The 21628-nt window shown below is 42.4% G+C and overlaps 1 protein-coding gene across 2 annotated transcripts in view; it reads left to right on the top strand.

The window, feature by feature from the left end:
* LOC126469582 (diacylglycerol lipase-beta-like) overlaps positions 1–21628 on the top strand; it is an 817808-nt gene that overhangs the window by 660642 nt on the left and 135538 nt on the right. For both annotated transcript variants that reach the window (XM_050096710.1, XM_050096701.1), the window contains one exon: positions 20680–20892. In XM_050096710.1, coding sequence (XP_049952667.1) covers positions 20680–20892 — 213 coding nt within the window. The remainder of the gene's footprint in view (positions 1–20679; positions 20893–21628) is intronic.

Raw genomic sequence — 21628 nt, 5'->3', positions numbered from 1 at the left:
CGAAAAAGTTCAAAGAAGGGCAGATCGTTGTATGTTATCGCTAAATAGCGGAGAGAATGCCACGAATATGATGCGCGAACCAGGGCAGCGATCATTAAAACAAAGGATCTCCTCATGAAATTTCAATGACTTATTTTTCCCTCCGAATGCAAAAATATTTTACTGGCGCCCATCTGGATAGAGAAATCAGAGTTCGTATGGAAAGCTTTGAGTGTTCTTTTTTCTTGCGCCCTGCTCCTGAGAGGAACTGTAGAGCAATAGCTTGAAGGTGTTTTTATGAATCCTCTGCCAGGCAGTTAATTGTGAATTGCAGAGTAGCCGCGTGGATGTAGAATAAGTCAGCACCAGAGGTGAAGTAAACGGTAACTGAAATAAAAATAAAAATAGTGAAACAAAGTTCGATCTCAGGGCCTTTGGGTTAGTATTCAAGCACTTTACCACTTAGCCTTTTTCAACTAAAATCTTTAATTGTACAATGAATTGCAATGTTTTACAGATTTTGATGCGCATCTTAACCGTCATAATTATACCCTACAAGTTATTTACATTAAGCAAGAAATTATTATTAAGGATATTAATAAAACGACTATAGCAATGCCCATTTTGTAATCACGTGTACATATCATTTTCTGATCAACATAAATTGTTTTTAAAATCTTTCAGCGCATTTTCGTTATGCTGTGTTAATATATTGTTTGAACAGCTTTTAGATTGGAGAAATTACACAGCATTATTGCAACCATTGTGGCAGGACTTAATTTTTTTGAATAAGAATTTCACGTGCATTACAAGAAAGTGAACATGCGACAGTTAGATCTATAATATGAATGATTTGTTAAAATTTTTCGTAGAGGAAGCCATGAAGACATGTAATAACTAATTGCATGAAATACTTATGAAATGTAGTTTGTTACTTAGTAAATGAATTATTTAAATGATTTTTGTACGCCGCCTTCTAAGAACATCGTATGTCAACCATTTGACGTTAAAAATATGGCTTTTTCATTCATTCTTCTGTTAGCGCGCACAGAATTGTACACAACACTGAATAGTCTTGGAACAATATCGCTGCTACTAGTAGATTCCACAAATGTTGGATAGACAATACTAATGGCATATCACAGCGTAAAATACGTACTTCACACAGCGAGAAACAATAAATCGGTTTCCACAAATCGCTTTTACGATTCCAGTCTCGGAAGTTAACTATAACTGCTCACTGTTTGTGTATTTCTTCATTTATCGAAAATATTAGGGTCAGGAGCCACTTCCACTACAGTTTTTAGAGTCGATAGCAGGACAACTTGGAACTGCTCTTCATTTTGCTTAAAAACTACATATGTCATATTAGTTTCTTCGTCAAATCCCCCATCAATTAAAATTTAGTCTACAAGTGCTGGTGTGAAAATCTGATTGGACAATTATCGTTGTAGATGCTTACACATACTTTCCCTGTGTAGAGCTTTAGGCCGGTTGATCTTTCTAGTAAAGGCATTTAAAGCTATATTCCACTAGGACTAGCTAAAGTAACTGAGAAAACTCAGCAGCACGGAGTGGTTTACCAGATGGAGGAAGCAGTCGTGATATATGTCTAGCATCACCGTACGTTCCACTACAACATCCCACTTTCCTGGTAGTTGTCTCGTCAGCTGTATCAACAGACTGGTTCCGAAAATGTTCAGACCCCGTAAGTCACACACAGTCACTTAATTATGACAATTACGGTAACTCGTGGTCATATCACCGAGGCCATGTGAAGCTGAAAAGATTCAGTCCGCAACTTCGTACAGCAAATCGACAGGACTAGTTTGTCGAAAAGAAGGATGCGGTGAGAGTGAAGGAGAAACGAATGGATGTGTTTCCGAGACGAATTATGTCACGTCCGATGGTGTCGTTAAAAGTGTGCAACATTTCGACGTTCCTCTGTGGCCCGGTGAGTCGAGAGAAAAGACGTAAAATGAAGTTGTAAAATTGCCCCTAGTGCAAACAGTGTTATGTTCAAATTAAAACAGCGCATCGGTTTTTATGCAACAACAAATTCAAAAATATTGTCTCTATTGAGGTCGAATTCGACTGTGACAGTGGCTTATAACAGATCTGCGAGAAATAAAGTTTATTGTTCTATGGCTCTACCAGCCACCCGAGTCCTCTGTCACAGTTTTACAGTCATTCAAGGAAATTCCACGGTCAGTAGCGTGGAAATACTCAGATCATACAATGTTAGTTGAAGGTTACTGGATCTAACTAGTATAGACAGGGACGTTTATGGTTCAAATGGCTCTGAGCGCTATGGGACTTGACTTCTGAGGTCATCAGTCCCCTAGAACTTAGAACTACTTAAAACTAACTAACCTAAGGACATCACACACATCCATGCCCGAGGCAGGATTCGAACCTGCGACCGTAGCGGTCGCGCGGTTCCAAACTGATGCTCCTAGAAACGCTCGGCCACTCCGGCCGGCGGACGTTTATGGATTCATTGCAACGGGTAAGGACAGTCAGTCTTGGAAAGTACTGTTGATCACATTTTCCGAGAACTGTCTTGAGCAGGTAGTTCGAGACCCCAAACGTTATGGGAATATTTTAGACCTTGTAGCTACAAACAGGTCTGACATTCTCGACAGTGTCAGTTTAGAGACATGGATTAGTGACCATGATATCACAGCGATGATGGTTACTGAAGTTAAGAAATTCGTCAAGAAGGGGTGAGTGTTTATGCTATAACGAGCAGGTAAGCTGTTGCTTGCATCCCACTTACACATGAATGGACATTTTTCTCCAGCGGGACGGACATAGAACGCTTATGGGTAAAGTTTAAACTCATTATAAATCGCGCTCTTGAGACATATGTGCCAAGAAAGTTGTTTAAGGACGGAAAAGACCTTCTGTGGCTTAATAACCAAATTCGGAAAATGCGGAGGAAACAGAAATTGTTGCACTCTCGGTTCAAATAAGAATGCGTAAATGTTGAGAGGCGAATGTTACTAGAAATTATTGTGGCCGTAAGGATCCTGCCGAGAACCCGAGAAAATTCTGGTCATACGTAAAATCAATAAGCAGGCCGAAGACTCACATCCAGTCACTCGTCTACCAACCTCGTGTGGCAATGGAAGACAGCAAAAGTATAGATTAAGTTTTAAACCACACGTTTAAGAAATCATTCACGCACGAGATTCGTACCAACATACCGTCGTTTGACAGTCGTACAGACTCACGATGGAGGACATAGAAATTTGTATCCGTAGCTTAGAGAATCAGCTAAAAGAATTGAAAAAAAAAGTCGCCAGGTGGAGATGGTATCCCAGTTCGGTTGTCCGGACAGTACTCTGTGGCGTTGGCCCTTACTCAGCTCACATTTATCGTGAATCTCTCACCCAGCGCAAAGTCCAGAGCAGAAAGTACAAGTCACTCCTGTATATAAGAAAGGTAAAAGAACTGACCCGCCTACTGCAGACCATTGTCCTCAAAACCGGTTTGCTGCTGAATTCTTTAACACATTCTGAGCTCGAATACGAGATAATGCCAAAAGTAAGATATCCTATTTTTTTATAAGTTCATAGACCTGTTTATTTCTATAATGGTTTACATCAGTTTACAGCTTGAACAATTAGCTATTTTTCGACATAATCACCATTTCTGTCGATGCATTTTTGTAGACGCTGTCGCAGGTTTTGTATGCTCATGTCATACCAGATCGTCGCCATGCTGTTTAGAAAGTTATGAACCTCTTCTATCACCACGTCGTTGGAGCTGAATCGGAGCTGAATCGCTAGGACCATAATTAACGCTGACAGGTACTGTGAGACTCTGAAAAAACTCAAACGGGCAATTCAGAACCGGAGAAGAGGAATGTTGAGCAAAGGCGTACACATTCTCCATGATACCGCTCGCTCACACATCGCTCGGCAAACCGTTGCTCTCCTGCAACAGATCCAGTGGAACATAATCACCCAACCACCCTATAGTCCTGACTTGGCGCCCAATGACTATCACCTGTTCCCTAGGTTAAAAGAACATTTGGCCGGAAAAAAATAGGAGACCTTACTTTTGTGATTACCCTTGTACAATAAATTTCCTTCAGATGGAAAATATTCCGTCCACAGATCAGCACGGATTTAGAAAGCATCACTCGTGCGAAACTCAACTTGCCCTTTTCTATCAAGATCTCCTACTAACCATGGAAGGAAAGCAAGGGGCCCATTCCATATTCCTACATTTCCGGAAAACGCTTGACACGGTGGCCCACTAGAGACTGTTGATTAACGACAGAGCTTATTCTTTAGGATCCCAGTTATGTGAGTAGCTAGACTTCTTAAGTAATACAATCCAGTACGTTGTCCTCGATGGCGAATGTTTATCAGAGACAGGAGTATCGTCAGGAGTGTCCCAGAAAAGTGTGATAGAACCACTTTTATGTTCCTTATACATAAGTGACCTGACGGTTTCGGAAATATGTCATTGTCGAGCGAGTGTAGGAGGATACAAGATGACTTATACAAGATTTCTAGTTGCTGTGACGAATGGCAGCTTGCTCTACATATATAAAACGGTAAGTTAATGCAGACGAGTAGGAAAAAGGATCACGTTCGAATACAGCATTAGTAGGTAGTAGTGTGAAGTTTGACAGTCACATTGATTAAATATCTAGACGTAACGTTCCTGAGCGATATGAAATGGAATGAGCTCTTCAGGTTGGTAGTAGGGAAGGCGTTTTATTGAGAGAATTTTGGGAAAGTGTAGGTCGTCCGTAAAGGATACGGCGTATAAATGGTTAGTCCGACCCTTTTTTGCGTTCTGTTCGAGTGTTTGGAATCCTCACCAGTTCGGATTAAAGGTAGAGATTGAAGCAATGCAGATGTGGGCTGCTAGATTTGTTACCAGTAGACCAGCTCGCAGGTATTACGGAGCTGCTTCGCCAACTCAAACAGGAATCCCTGAAGGGAAGACGACGCTCTCTTCGCAAGGCAGTATTGCGGAAACTTACAGATTTGAGGCCGCCTGCAGAACCATTCTACTGCCGCCAAAGTATATTTCGTCAAAGGTCGCCGAAGATAAGATGCGATAAATTAGGGTTCGTATGGACGCTTTTAGACAGTCGTTCTTCCATAGCTCTGTTTCCGAGTACAAAAGGAAAGGAAATGTGTATTAGTGGTATAAGGCATCCTCCGCCATGTAATATACTGTAGTTTGGGGAGTGTGGATGTAAGTGTAAATGTACTTGTAGATGTAAATGAAATGAGGAATTGGACCAGAAACGGAACGGAACGGCACTCCACATTAGAGATACGCTGAGAATTTTTCAACCGTACTGGAAATTGTTCCTGACAGCCAGGCACAATAGCTATGAGTGGTTCGACTGTCACTTTTTCCCTTACAGTTAACAACACATCAATTAACGATTTCGTGATCTACCTCTTGATATACTTTTGAAATATAGATCGAAGCAAATTTTCTGTTTTTTTGCAGATTACGTTATCCACTCTTATTCACACGTCTGCAATAAAAGATACGAATGGTCACGAAACCTAACAACCAAGAAGCTTGATTTCTTATTTTAGTCCTTTTCAAATTAATCCGCGAGAAGAGTGCACTTATTTCTTCTTTTAATTTCGTTCTGGAAATCCGTATCATTTGCATTTTAAGAAAAGAAAAATTTCGGAGGAAAAACTCTTAGAGGAGGCTCAATTTGCATAGAAAATGCCACTCTACAAATCCAGATCACTGGTGTTCGATCCAGAATCGACCTCATGATATATTTCGTCATCGTCATCGCCGTCATCGTCGCCGCCGTTGTCGTCATCATCATCGTCATTGTCATCGCCATCGACGCGCAACTCGCAGAAGTGGCGTCAAATACACACACTTGCACTAGGTGGCCGAACAACCCCAGATGGGATCTCCCGGCCAAAAATGCCATACGATCATGTCATTTCATTTCACTCACTCTTTGCGTCTTTCGCCTATGACAATATAAAAACTGTACTCTGCGCGAACAGGCCATGAAGGCCCAACGGCACCGACCGGCCGCCATGTCATCCTCAGTCCACAGGCGTCACTGGAAGCGGATGTGGAGGAGCATGTGGTCAGCACGCTGCTCTCCCGGCATTATGTCAGTTTACGAGACTGGAGCCGCAACTTAAATCAAGTAGCTCCTCAGTTTGCTTCACAAGTGCTGAGTGCACCTCACTTGCCAACAGCACTCGGCAGATCGGACGGTCACCCATCCAAGTACTAGCCTAACCCGACAGCGCTTAACTTCGGTGACCTGATGGAAACCACTGTTACCACTGCGGCAAGGGCATTGGCGCCTATGACAGTACATTAATGAGAAGAAAGCTAAGTTACAACGTGGCTCGGAATACGTGTCAACCTGTAGGTCCCCTGTAATTGGGCAAGTCAGTTCGAAGGTCGGAGGAAGGGAAGGGGCTTCCACCTCCAATAAGATCGTGTCTAGAAAAGTGTTCACACCAACCTTCGGGCTGACGATCGAGTCACTCTTTGTTTTATATTTTTCGATGAAGTTCCTGCCCATCGTATTGAGACGATACTGCTGCTAGCATAGAATGCAGCAGCAAAATCCGCAGTATGGACAAGAGGCGCTAGGCAGCACTGTTTACGGGCAGTGCCCAGATAACAGCACAGTCTGGCGAAAAGCGTTGAAAACTGGTTGTCGGTTGGGATGCCAAATGCGAAGATGGTAAGTAGAAGTCTCCTCTTGTTGATCCATTCTCCGTAGTCTAGCTGATTTTACCACATTGCCCTAACCATGAACGGCACCACTATCCTTAACAGTGCGACGTTTGACCAATGCAGGATTTTCCGCACAAGTATAGGATCCCGTAAACACTTTTCGGTCTTATATTGCTGTTGTCATTAACTAAATGCAAGAGGAAACGTATACATGCTGAAAGGATGCCTAATTTTCCACTTAATTGGCCCCTCTAATCTTGGAACAAATACTGTTGATGTACGTCAAGATGACAAATATTTCACTCTGTTCCTTTTGTCTGCCTTTTTAACTCCTTTCACACCTAATGTGTTAATTAAAGAACACACGCTGACGAAAAAACGTGAATGGGTTCCTTTTGTCTGCATTTTAAACTCTTTTCACACCTAATGTGTTATTCAAAGAACACATACTGTCGAAATAACGTGAATCGTTATTGAAATGAGCCTATTTTATTTTCTCTCCTTTTATCTTCTTTCTCATCAGTCACATCCTTCTTCACTTATAATTTAAGCTTGATGACTTTCTTTCAAGCAAATAGATCACGAGAAAGCAGGAAGCAGAAGGTTGTCTTCCGGTGTCAACAAACAGGGAAGGGTACCAGTGTGACAGGGAAGAGATTTGCATCTGACAGGGGTCATGCAAAGAGGAGGGCGCCACATGGTTCTGTTATGGGTCAGTTGCTTTCCTTTATATATATCGATGATATATAGCCTACCAAAAGAACTGAAAAAAAGCTGACTGATAAACACCAAGTATCAACTTGTAACCGGAAAAGGGAAATGTATCTGACAGCAAGAAAGAGTAGTGACCCAGAAACTATCAAAAACTATAAAAACTACTGTGTTATATTAAGAAAAGTTATTAAAAAATCCAGGAGTATGTGTATCATGTCTGAAATCAGCAACTCTGATAATAAAATTAAAACAATTTGGAATATTATTAAAAGAGAAACAGGTCAACCAAGAGCAGAGGAAGACAGTATTACCATCAAATTGAATGAAAGCTTTACGAACAAAAAGTCAGAAGTTGAAAATATTTTTAATAATCATTTTCTAAATGTTGTGGATATAGTAGGATCCAGGTGTTCATTAGAAGATGCTAGGCTGTTAATGGAAGAGGCCATACCTATGCAATTTGATACAATTGAAATCTCACCCACTTCTCCCTCTCAAATCAGGAAAATAATAAACTTGCTTAAAAGCAAAAACTCACATGGAATTGATGGCATTTCCAGCAAAATACTAAAAGCTTGTTCTCAACAGATAAGTAAGATTCTCAGCCACCTGTGTAATAGCTCTCTGGAACAGGGCATTTTCCCTGATAGACTGAAATATGCTATTGTTATACCTTTGCATAAAAAGGGGGATAGATCTGATGTCAACAATTACCGTCCAATCTCCCTTCTAACAGCTTTATCCAAAATTTTTGAGAAAGTAATGTATTCAAGAGTAGCTTCACATATCTGTAAAAATGAAGTACTAACAAAATGTCAGTTTGGTTTCCAGAAAGGTTTTTCAACAGAAAATGCCATATATGCTTTCAGCAATCAAATTTTGAATGATCTGAATAACCGAACACCACCCATTGGGATTTTTTGTGATCTCTCAAAGGCTTTTGATTGTGTAAATCATGAAATTCTGCTAGACAAGCTCAAGTATTGTGGCATGAGTGGGACAGTGCACAAATGGTTTAATTCATACCTAACTGGAAGAGTGCAGAAAGTTGAAATAAGTAGTTCTCGTAACATGTAAAGATCAGCACATTCCTCAAACTGGGGAACTATCAAGAATGGGGTTCCACAAGGGTCAGTCTTGGGTCCTTTGTTGTTCTTATTATATATTAATGACTTGCCATTCTATATTCATGAAGAGGCAAAGTTAGTTCTCTTTGCTGATGATACAAGTATAGTAATCACACCTGAGAAACAAGAATTAACTGATGAAATTGTCAATACTGTCTTTCAGAAAATTACTAAGTGGTTCCTTGTAAACGGACTCTCACTGAATTTTGATAAGACACAGTACATACAGTTCCGTACAGTGAATGGTATGACGCCATTAATAAATATAGACCTTAATCAGAAGCATATAGCTAAGGTAGAAAATTCCAAATTTTTAGGTATGTCCATTGATGAGAGATTAAATTGGAAGAAACACATTGATGATCTGCTGAAACATTTGAGTTCAGCTACTTATGCAATAAGGGTCATTGCAAATTTTGGTGATAAACATCTTAGTAAATTAGCTTACTACGCCTATTTTCACTCATTGCTTTCATATGGCATCATATTTTGGGGTAATTCATCACTGAGGAATAAAGTATTTATTGTACAAAAGCGTGTAATCAGAATAATAGCTGGAGTCCACCCAAGATCATCCTGCAGACATTTATTTAAGGATCTAGGGATATTCACAGTAGCTTCTCAGTATATATACTCTCTTATGAAATTTGTTATTAACAACCAAACCCAATTCAAAAGTAATAGCAGTGTGCATAACTACAATACTAGGAGAAAGGACGATCTTCACTATTCAAGATTAAATCTAACTTTGGCACAGAAAGGGGTGAATTATACTGGCACTAAAGTCTTTGGTCACTTACCAAATAGTATCAAAAGTCTGACAGATAACCAACAAGTATTTAAGAAGAAATTAAAAGAATTTCTGAATGACAACTCCTTCTACTCCACAGAGGAATTTTTAGATATAAATTAAGAAAAAAAAGAAAAAACAAAACAAAAATATAAAAAATAAATAAAAAATAAAGAAAAACACAAAAAAATAAAGTTGTTATATTAACTTAAGTATGTTGTTAAATTAACCTAATTATGTCATGTATTGGGAATTCGACTCGTTCCACATCATTACGAAATATCGTATTCATGATCCATGGAACTAGTATTAATCTAATCTAATCTAATCTAATCTAATCTAATCTAATCCAAGTGGAAACGTTTTCTTGTTGCACAGTCAATCTATTCTGTCAGGAGTTCCTTGCAGTAAGTGAGAACTTTTCTCTCTAATGTGTTATTTATTCGAGTATTCTCTTTTTTGTGTTTTTTTTAATTCTTTTAATATTTGGTTATAGATTCCCTAACCAGCAATCTGTAAACTATGGAGGGGCTCATTTCATCACCAAGTAGCTCACATGGCTCCACATAATCTAATAAATAAATAAGATAAACCAAGTTCTTTGATAATGAAATTATGGTATGGCATTATTGACCAGACGACCTCGTCTGGAGTTGTGCGGCTGCCTAATGCAAGTCATTTTGCACTGAAGGGCCAAAGAAACTGGTACACCTGCAACTCAGAAGAGTGTTCCTGGAGCCACTCTGTAGCAATTCTGGACGTGTAAAGTGTCGTATTGTCCGCTGGAATTGCCCAAGTCCGTCGGAATGCATGATGGACATGAATGGATGCAGGTGATCAGGCAGGATGCTTACGTACCTATCATCTGTCAGAGTCGTATCTAGACGTATCAGGGGTCCCACACCAGCTTAAAGAGTCCCCTGCTGACATGAAGGGTCCATGGATTCATGAGGATGTCTCCATATCCGTACACGTCCATGTGCTCGATACAATTTGAAACAAGACTCGTCGGACCAGACAACATGTTTCCAGGCATCAACAGTCCAATGTCGGTGTTGACGGGCCCAGGCGAGGCGTAAAGCTTCTTGTCGTGCAGCCATCAAGGGTACACGAGTGAGCCTTCGGCACCGAAAGCCCATATCGATGATGTGTCGTTAAATGGTTCGCACGCTGCCACTTGTTTATGGCCCAGCATTGAAATCTGCAGCAATTTGCTGAAGGGTTGCCCTCCTGTCACGATGAACGATTCTCTTCAGTCGTCGTCGTTCCCGTTCTTGTAGGATCTCTGTCGGGCCGCAGCGATGTCGGAGATTTGATGTTTTACCGGATTCCTGATATTCATGGTACAGTCGTGAAATGGTCGTACGGGAAAATCCCCACTTCATCGCTATCTCGCAGATGCTGTGTCCCATCGCTCGCGCGGCGACTATAACACCACGTTCAAACTCACTTAGCCCGCATCTCGTGGTCGTGCGGTAGCGTTCTCGCTTCCCACGCCCGGGTTCCCGGGTTCGATTTCCGGCGGGGTCAGGGATTTTCTCTGCCTCGTGATGGCTGGGTGTTGTGTGCTGTCCTTAGGTTAGTTAGGTTTAAGTAGTTCTAAGTTCTAGGGGACTGATGACCATAGATGTTAAGTCCCATAGTGCTCAGAGCCATTTGAACCATTTTTCAAACTCACTTAAATCTTGATAACGTGCCATGGTAGCAGCAGTGACCAATCTAACAACTGCGGCAGAGGCTTGTTGCCTTATATAGGCGTTGCCGCCCGTAGCGCCGTATTCTGCCTGTTTACATGTCTCTATATTTCAATACGCATGCCTGTTCCAGTTTCTTTGGCGCTTCAGTGTATTTGGCGCCACTCCGGCTATCAATGAAAACGGGATGAAACGATTAGGACAACACAAACACCCAGTACCTGAGCGAAGAAAAACCCAGTCCTGCCCAGGAATCGAACCCGAGACCCCGCGATATGGAGACAGCGATGCTAACCAGTAGCTGAGGACTGCGGACAGTTGTTTGGTGCGAGAGCCGCTCCAGAGCAGCAGCCAATATGGAGAACCACATAGTGCCACTCACTAGCAAGTGTTGTGCTATAAACTGATTCACGTTATTCCCAATCGGTCATATTGCTGTCTAGTCTTTATTCAAATTTTCTTTCTTTAAAAAAAAGGTTAAATAACCAGGCATTACAAGTATATTGACTTGGAAAAGATCGGAGCCAGTGAGAGCAAGAGAGGGCAAAATCCATACGCATCGACATTTCTTGGGTTTAACAACTTATCTATTCACTTCTGCGGATTAATGTTGAACCAGTATAGGCGCCAAACGATACTATGAGAGTGAGTATATTTTTGTTATTGGTACTTAATTCTTCAAGCTGATAAAGCGATTGGCCTGACTCCAGATTTGCAGGTAAAGCATACACCAGTTGCCATGTTGTAAGAAATGTGATTTGTGTAGATGTACTTTTTCACTACTCCGACGCAGATGTGTTCCACTTGCAATTATTCTTGACTTTATGTGTTCACTTAGGTCTCGTGTTGAACTGAGGGATAATATAATAAATGCACTTCTATAATAATTGCTAGTCTGATTTGCAGCCACTAAATATTGCTCTTATATACTCTGACTATCCACTATCCAGTTATTTATACCCTCATCGAACCCTCCACCTTGTCCACGTTAGTTAAGACTTTAAGACTAGAAAAACGAGGACGATTTGTAGTCCATAGTGGCGCCGCATAAAATTACTAAAACAGCTTCAAGTGTAGCGAGCGAGAGCTAATTTCATGGAACTGAATTCTTCCTGTAAAATTCAACATCCTTATTGGCTTAAGGTTTATGTGGAATTAAACCATTTTTACCACCTCACTAACATGCAGGGTGATGGCAAAAATATGGAAACTCCAGAAACATAACACATTACCATGCCTAGTATGTCGTAGGAAACACCCTGGCACTCAGAACAGCTTCCAGTTGTCCCGGGATGGATAAATTTAGGTCCAGTATGGTTTTCTAGGGAATCGTATACCACACTTCGTGCAAAATGATGGAACGTTCAGGAGAGCAGAGCACAAACCCTCGATAATATTGAGGTAAGAGACTGTGGTAATGAGGGGAGATGAGACAGTTCATCCTCGTGCTCACAAAGCCAGTCGTCACCGACACGAGGTTTGTAAACAGGTACCCTGTCGTCTTGGAACATAACATCGCCACTGGGGAACAAACATTGTACCACAGGATGGATCTGATCGGCCAAAATGGCCACATAATCCTTGGCAGTAATGCGACCTTGTACAGTTAACCTTGGGGTTCATGGAATACCAGATGTAGCTGCCTCCACGTTTCTCTCTTGAGACGTAAACTCGGCTAGAAGTTGGAAGCAAGATTCATCAGACTACATTCGAGGTTTCATGACTTCATTACCACTTTTTCCTGTTACGGGCATGAGTGTTTTTGGAATTCTCGCTCGCCCTGCAATAGCCTGCTTACGCAGCCCCCTTCGTGTTGTTTTGGTTGGTTGGGTTGTTGTGGGGGAGGACTCTAGACAGTGAGGTCATCGGTCTCATCGGATTAGGGAAGCACGGGGAAGGAAGTTGGCCGTGCCCTGTCAAAGGAACCATCGCGGCATTTGCCTGGAGCGATTTAGGGAAATCACGGAAAACCTAAATCAGGATGGCCGGACGCGGGTTTGAACCGTCGTCCTCCCGAATGCGAGTCCAGTGTGCTAACCACTGCGCTACCTCGCTCGGTGTGTTGTTTTCGTACTGACAGGTTTCGCGAGTGCGACGTTCAGTTCGGCAGTGACTCTTACAGCTGTCTACCTCTTACATTTCGTCATAATCTTCTTCAACGATCATCCATCACGATTGCTCAACACATTCTTTCGTCCGCGTTGTGACTTAACGGATGACGCTTTACCGCTTTTCCTGTATGCCGTATAAATCTTCGATACGGTGCCTCTAGAAGCACCAAACATTTGGCTACCTTGGCTACGAAGTACCCACTGTACGAGCACCATCAATCTGTCCACGTTGGAATACACTTGGCTCCGACATAATGCACTAAAAACTACGCAGAGCACTGTTCTGATGACGACTGACACTCGCAACGTATTGATGACACTGCACAGGTGCCGTTGCTGGTCAAATACAACAGCGCAACCTGCAGAGTCGCTAACATCTTCATTTATTTTCCAGCCTGCATTTTTCGAGGTATTTCCTATTTTAGCTGAATCTCTATTTCTTCCAAACTTCAAAGTTCTCCTTCATACCTTGTAGGTAGGACTCCTCGAAGAAAGGATATTGTGGAGACATGCCTTACGATCATATCGGTGTCAAAAATTTGTGGCTACATTGAGGATTTCTTTGTAGGAAGGGCGCAGCATTTTATCTCGGGTGAAGAGTCATCGACATCTGTAGAAATAGCTGGTGACAGGGATGGGTATTGGGACCCTTCTATTTAATGTTGTATGTTAATGACCTACCAGAAAATATCAATGGTACACTCAAACCTTTTGTAGATGGCGCATTTGGCTATGACAACGCACTGTTGAAAAAAAGCAGCGTAAATATAAAATCAGATCTCGATAAGATTTAAAGATTGGCAACCTGCTTTAGTTGTTCGGAAATGCATACAAGGGAGATTGCCTAAAAGCACATGTGACTCATCCTAGAATATTGGTCCAGTGCTTCCGCTTCCACCCCCCTTCCACCCCCCCCTCCTCCGCCGGCGCGCTTTATGTACCCTCCACTGCTAGTGCTGCCACCTGCCATCTGTGAGTGATTATTAAAAGTGATGTCGAATATAGCCAGTGCTCAAATTAATGTATTTGGACCGTGTATAAATGCGAAAGTAATCCTATCTGTTACGTTTTCACGATTAACCTCCTGAACTGAATTCAGTGAAATTTAGTACTGAGATAGCTTGAAGCCTGAGGAAGGACTTTAGTGTATAGTACAAGATATTTATTGATTTGAAGAATATAACGCGAATAAGGGAAAAATAATTACTCTTTGGAAAAGCTGTTTACTCTTTGACTTTTCATCTCTATCACACTATTTGTGAAAATCCAACCTAACATAACCTAACCAGTTGGTTAATATGCACTATGTGATATAATTGAAAGTGATAAATATCATGCTTATACAATCTTCAATGTGTGGAATCCACGCTTCAGCACTATTTGTTGCATAATGTACGCATTTTATAACATATAGCTTCTTCAATAGCACAATGCATAGCTGAGCACTAATGCCCATGACTCTCTCATGCACTGCTTGGCAGTGAGGCTGCACATGCTCATGCATTGTGCATTGGGTCAAATTTGGAGGAGGGAGAGAGGGAATAGTAGGGTAAGGCTAGTATGGTCCCATGTTGCATTGTTGTCAAATTTATTCAAGATGGCAGATTCACGATGGTGACTATAAATGTGGCAATGTTGCAATGACATCATGGCGGCAAGTTCAATATTGGCAGGAAAATAGGTCAATTGGGCTACCTCCACTAACCTAACCTCCTCCCATCTTCCTCCCCCCCCCCCCCCCCGCCCACAGAAATTCTGGGAAAATTTTGGTTGGGAAAAAAGGTCAATTGGGCTACCTCCACTAACCTAACCACCTCCTCTCCCTCCCCCCCCCCCCAAGGAAAAGGCGGGAAAATTTTGGTGGGGACAAAAGGTCAATTGGGCTCTCTCCACTAACCTAAGAAAATGACGGGAAAATTTTGGCGGGAAAATAGGTCACTTGGGCTGCCTCCACTAACCTAAGTTACCCGAACACCACCTCATCCTTGAATTTGGCGGGAAAAGGACTCTGCCTTTGCTGGGTTGCTGGACAGGATGGATTAAGTCTTTATTTTGCATGCAGTGTTTACTTAAACAATTTGAGTTGTCATAGGCAGTAGCTCCATCCATTGTATTCACCATGAAGTCTGGAGTCCAACTGACCTAGTGCACAGTACCGCCACCAGAGGGTGCTGTCATCCCATGGCAGTCTGGGGAAAAATGACGGGAAAAGGACTCAGCCTGTGTCCAGCTGCTGCAGAGAGGAAGGAGTGTACTTTATTTATTTTCAATGGGAAGTTGGATCACTTTACTTAGAGACGGATTTCATGTAGCCTCTACAAATTGGTTTGAACAAGATGGGGGAAGGTAAATATGGTAATTTCTGTGAGTAATGTGGTGTCTTCTTTGTTCATGTGTTCAAAGGCAAGTTGAAGCAGACCACCCATCTCTGGCAGGATGCTGCCCCTCTGCCATTGTGACATCTCCATATGAGCGGCTGTTGGACCCCAAAAATTTCAGCCATTTTTCTCTTCTATAGGACAGTGCTTCGAATTCTGTTTGTGAAATTGTTCTGACTTTCCTGTCTGTGCTTACACAGTGTTCTCTTTCCAAACAACAACGATACTCTTATGATTAATGGTGTTTTTGCAAGCATCCACAGGTATGATGAAGGCTTTTAGCAGTGAGAACATTTATCGTTTCTGAGACGTATGTTGAATGCAGTATCTCTGGGACGGGTAACATCTGATGGATGGAGTGCCTCATTAGGACCATCAGGAAGAATGCATTCGTTGTTGTTCTGGGCTATTTTCGTAAATTGGTCCTGTTGGGAGAATAATTTCGGACAAGCTGGGACATCACGAAAGCGACCATTAACTATTTCTGTGACACTTTACGATTTCCGAGAGGGAGACTTGGCTCTTATTTACACAGACATGTGATGCCAATAGAACACTGACAACCTTTTAGCTAGGGCTGTGAGGGTGAGTCACAATGCAAACATCTTGCTCGACACTGGAGCCGCAGCTATGAAAGTTATGCATCACTCATGTTGGCTAGGTAAACACTTGCATGGCCAGAGGACTCTTGCATGTGAGACAGGCTTTCCCATTAGGATCATGAGGAAGAGTGCATCTGGTCATCAGTCTGCCTCGAACTCTGTAGGGAACAGTTTGCTGATACATTGCAGGGAATTTCTTAACGATAGTCCAAAAGCGTTTTTACAAACAGTGATTGTTTGTGCACTGCATTATTTAAGCTGTTTAAGCGTTATGAGAATGTTCGAAGAGCATTAAACATACTTTATTTTGCCAATTTTACGTGTAGTGAGTATGTCTGTACATCAGTGTACTGGGTGACCATCTCTGTAGGCTGTGCAATGCATTATTTGAACAGTTTATAATTAGTGAGTGTGTTTGCAGAGCGCTGTACATGCATTATTTTGACAATTTACGAGTTGTTTGCATCTCTGCACATCAGTGTGCTGCATTATTTCGGTACTTTACGTGTAGTTTGTAGATCTATAGGCTATTTATTGTGACCCCAAGCATGTCAGGGCAAGTTTTTTGTATCAGCGTAATAAATAAACTATGTGAAATCTGTCCCTAAATAAAGTGATCCATATTCCCATTGAAAATAAATGAAGTACACTCCTTCCTCTCCCCAGCAGCTGGACACAGACTGAGTCCTTTTCCCACAGTTTTTCCCCATGTGCCATGGGATGACAGCACCCTCTATAGCAGTACTGTGTACTAGGTCAGCTGGACTCTGGACCTTATGGTGAACACAATGGATAGAGCTACTGCCTATGACAACTCAAATTGTGTAAATAAACACTGCATGCAAAATAAAGACTTACATCATTCCCACCCACCAGTCTGGCAAAGGCAGAGTCCTTTACCCGCCAATTTCAAGGATGAGGTGGTGGCTGGATAACTTAGGTTAGTGGAGGTAGCCATTTTCTTAGGTTAGTGGAGGTAGCCCAGTTGTCCTTTTCTCCCCGCCAAAATTTTCCCGCCATTTGTTTGGGGGGAGAGGGGGAGGGGATTAGGTTAGTGGACGTAGGCCAATTGAACTATTTTCCCACGAAAATTTGAACTTCCCACCATGACATCATTGCGATTTTTCCACATTTATCGCCGGCATCTTGGATCTGCCATCTTGAATAAATTTGGCATAAATACAGTGTAGTGCTGCACTGGCCTTGCCCTACTACCAGCGGGGTACACATCATGAGTTATGCTGTCCTGAACAGGCAGACATGCAAGGGCAGCTGATATTATTGCACACACAATAGCTTATTTACTCACAATCACTCATCATGAAAAAATCTACTGTTATGTGAGCACAACTAGTTCCGAGTGTATTGACTATGTTCAGTTTGCGTATCAGGCAGCAGAATTCAAATCTTTAAGTGAACACAGTTCACAGATGGGAAAGTTTGAAACAGCTACTACTGTGATATTTCTTTAGATTTAGTAGTGTTACGTTACACAAACAGAAGAAAATTTACAGTTATTATGTTATTGTTTGGTCATTACAAATCCGCTGGTAAACGACAGACAAAAACAGTGGAAAGCTGCAGGTTAATTTCATTCTTTTCTGCTGGTATGGAAGTGAAAATATTTTTGGCTGGGACCATGCATATCTCATCTCAACTGATAAGAGACGCACAGAGCTCACAAGTATCCTACCATTTGTGGCATCAGTAGCGGGTGTGGGGAGAAGTTTCAAGCACAACTACTCCTCCTATTCCAGAATTGAAATGTCAGCTAAAGTTAGGAATTCAGTTGTGGCCCAATTAGATAGCAGTTGCCTCTTAACCAATACAGACTTACACAGCACTGAAACGGATTCTAATTTCAATTCTTGAGTTACGAACATGAGGAGGGGAGGAGATCCAGCATTCGATTTTGTGTGTGTGTGTGGGGGGGGGGGGGGGGGAGGAAGAGTTCACAGTTTGTGCATGTTTCCCCAACAAAATAAATAGAACTCATCCTCACTGACACTTTTAACATGTCACAGATGACTAAAATTATAATATATTACCAATAAAATATACATAAAGTTTTAATGTAATAATTCACTGGTATGCAAAAAGCAATGACAAAAGTAACTTACACATGATGTGTCATTGCCAAGGACCATGCAGCTTGGATCATACATGAAGAGAACTGCAACAGTATAGTCCAGAAGACAACTGAAAGAGATACACAATGAGGTGAACAGAAATTGCAGTTTTATTCAAAGGCTATAATTGCATTGAAATCACCGCAATTTATGATGGTCCTCTGGACATTACAGAAGATGAGGCATGGTTCTTAATAGGTTGTGTTATAACCACAGAGGGCAGTGCACGCTTTGCAACATGTTCCCATGCCAGCCACATAATTGGTAAAGAGTTCTTGTGGTAGGGCATTCCATTCCTCTACCAGTGCTTTTGACAACTGCTGGTGCATGTGGACCTACTTTAGTACTTCTCCCCAATGCATGCCACAAGTACTTGATGGAATTTCAGACGAGGTAGCAGGCAGGGCACTCCCTTCACCAAACATCCCGTCGTTCCAAGAGCTCCTGCATCAGCACTGTTCGACACAGTCTCGCATTTTGATCCATAAAAATTAAGTCGGGGCCTCCCTCCAATATGTCACTTGAAACATCAAAACGATCACGCAATACTTCAAACGTGGAAATGAAAACACTCCCCTACATCAGAAAGGTAAAAGTTATTTACTTAACTAGACAATAAGGGGATGAACTGAGCATTACATATCTGTTAGTATGCATACATGATGAAATGAATGGAAGAAGAATGTACGAGGACATTTCGAAAAGTAAGGATACAATGGCTCTCAGTCCTTAAATAGAACATTTATTTACTAAACGTCAGTTACGTCTTATTAACTGGATTATTTGTTATTTTTCGACATATTCACACCCGTTATCCAAATATTTGTTGAGTTGGTGCACAAGCTTTTGTATCCCACAGACACAGAAGGTTGCCGCCTGTTGTCGGAACCACATTTCAATTTCATCTTTGATCTCTTCATCGTCATGGAATGATTTTCCACCAAGATGTGACTTCAGGTAACGGAAGACATGGAAGTCGGTGGGCGCAAGATCCGAGCTGCATGGAAGATGGTCAAATACGTCCCATTTGAATTGTTTGAGTAGTGCTTTGGTTACGAGTGCTGTGTGAGGCCGAGCGTCGTCATGAAGCAAGCGGACTCCACTTGTCAGCATTCCCCTGTGTTTGTTTTGAATTGCCCTTCGAAGATGTTTCAAAGTCTGGCAATATGCAGCAGCATTAATTGTCGTTCCAGGAGGCATAAACAAAGCCATGATTTTCTTCCCTGAAATCGACGTTTTGCATTTCTTGGCTTTTGGTGAATTCGAATGGCGCCATTGCATTGATTGTTGCTTGGATTCAGATGTATGGTGATAAACCCACATCTCGTCACCTGTCACAATGTGGTCAAGGAACTCATCATCTGTGAGGAAGTCGAGTGCAAAGCCAATCCTTTTCTTTTTGTGTTCTTCCGTTAACAGTTTTGGAAACCAGCGTGCACACAATTTCCTGTACCCTAACTTGACAGTCACAACGTCATAAAGAGTGGTCATTGACGCGTCCGGTATGATCTGATGCAATTCTTTCAATGTGAGACGTCTATTCGCACGAATTGCTTCCTCCGTTCTCCGAAGAAGGGCATCAGAGATCGCAGATGGTCGACCTGTTCTTTGTTCGTCATGAACATCGGTCCTACGTTCAGAGAAATGACGACACCATTTCATTACATTTCGTCAATTCATAATGTTCCCATAAACAGAAACAATTTCTTTGTGAATATCCGCTGGTCGCTGACCTTTTGCACGAAGAAAACGTATGTCAGAACGCACTTCGCATTTGGCGGGATTCTGAATCGGCGCAGCCATTTTAAACACGACCTATTCCAACCAGAAGCAACGTTCAACTGCCGAACGACCGCGAGGAGAAAGCTAATGGTTCAAGGTTAACACCAGCATTGCCAACTTGCTCGCCAAAACTCTTCTGTTCCTCTGGCGTACGGTGTATCTTTACTTTCCGAAATACCCTCGTAAATCAAAAATTTGTTGTTTTGAGGTAACCAATTGTAAAAAATTGCGGCATTAACAAGCTGTCACGCATATGGTTTCAACTGAGAGGCTGACGGAAGTGCAATGGGGCTGTTAAGTATTGATCATTAATGTATCCATGGTTTTCATGCGATATTTCTTATGAGGAAAGTATCGATACCTTTCGTTCGCGCGTTGCTGCTACAGTCGCAGGTTCGAATCCTGCCTTGAGCATGGATGTGTGTGATGTCCTTAGGTTAGTTAGGTTCTATGTAGTTCTAAGTGTAGGGGACTGATGACTTCAGATGTTGAGTCCCATAGTGCCCAGAACCATTTGAACCTTTCGTTCGATGCCATACAGCAACTAAATGTTGGCAATTTACATTTTTTTTTTTTTTTTTTTTTTTGTTCATGAACAAGTGTGTGTGCTAGGGGGACAAGATATGGCTGGCGCTGACCAGAGTGGTTGTGGTGTGGCGCAGGCTGGTGCTGGTGGGGCTGGTGGCGGCGCGCGTCTTCCCCGCGACGTGGCGCTGCGAGCGCGGCGGGCGGCTGGCGCGCGCCTACCTGGCGGGCGTGGCGGCGCTGCTGGCGCTGCTGCTGCCTCTGCTGGCCGCCATCGTCAACCGCAGCGCGCAGGGCGCCGTCATGGACACCGAGGCGCGCCGGCTCGTGCCCGCGCTGCTCGCCGCCAAGTGAGTCGTCTGCACCGTACTTTGTGCACCTCTGCCACTTCTTCGTTCCCCTTTCCTCTTACGGTCGCGAACGGTGCGCGGGAAGGCTTGTTGGCAGAGCCTGAGGTGATTTAGTGCCCCGGGCACTCTAGGAATAGTTTCCCCATTGCAGAGCTCAGAAAACCAGCAGATTACTAAAAATCGTGTTTCACTGGCGTAAAATTAATGTTTACTGTTAAATGAAGTAGGTTAAGAACGCATTTGAAAGTGTGTACCACATCTAGGTGCGGTAGAGCAGTATTCAGCGTTAAACTGTTTTCTGGGGGTGTAACATGTTGGAGAGGACTGAGCTGGACGGTACAAGTGCGAGGGAAGGTAGGTCATCAGATTGTGGTTATGTGCTTCCCCCCTTCACGATTCTTCTTCAAACTGAACAGCGAGCAGCCGGTTCCCCATTCTATCTGGCCCATTACGTCACAAGAAGTAACTTCAGCGTATTTTTATGAAGTCCTGAGCAGAATGCCATTTGAATCACAGACGACAATGTGCCCAGACATGCACAGGTGTGTTTACCAATAATACCAACACAAGGAACTGCTATGGACAGGATGTAGTTAAATCTCTGAGCACTGCTCTACACTGCTAGAGGGGAAATTGATTCTTAGTAATCCTGTACGGTAGTTCTACAATTCATCTAGGAAAGGCAATCTATCCCACCACGAGTGGTACTCACTTGCATTACAGACAGACTTCCCAA

The sequence above is a fragment of the Schistocerca serialis genome, chromosome 1 (genome assembly GCF_023864345.2).
Source record: "Schistocerca serialis cubense isolate TAMUIC-IGC-003099 chromosome 1, iqSchSeri2.2, whole genome shotgun sequence".
NCBI classification, from domain to species: Eukaryota; Metazoa; Arthropoda; class Insecta; order Orthoptera; family Acrididae; genus Schistocerca; species Schistocerca serialis.
The sequence above is the reverse complement of the archived record's forward strand: the minus strand, read 5'-3'. Positions and strand labels throughout refer to the sequence as shown.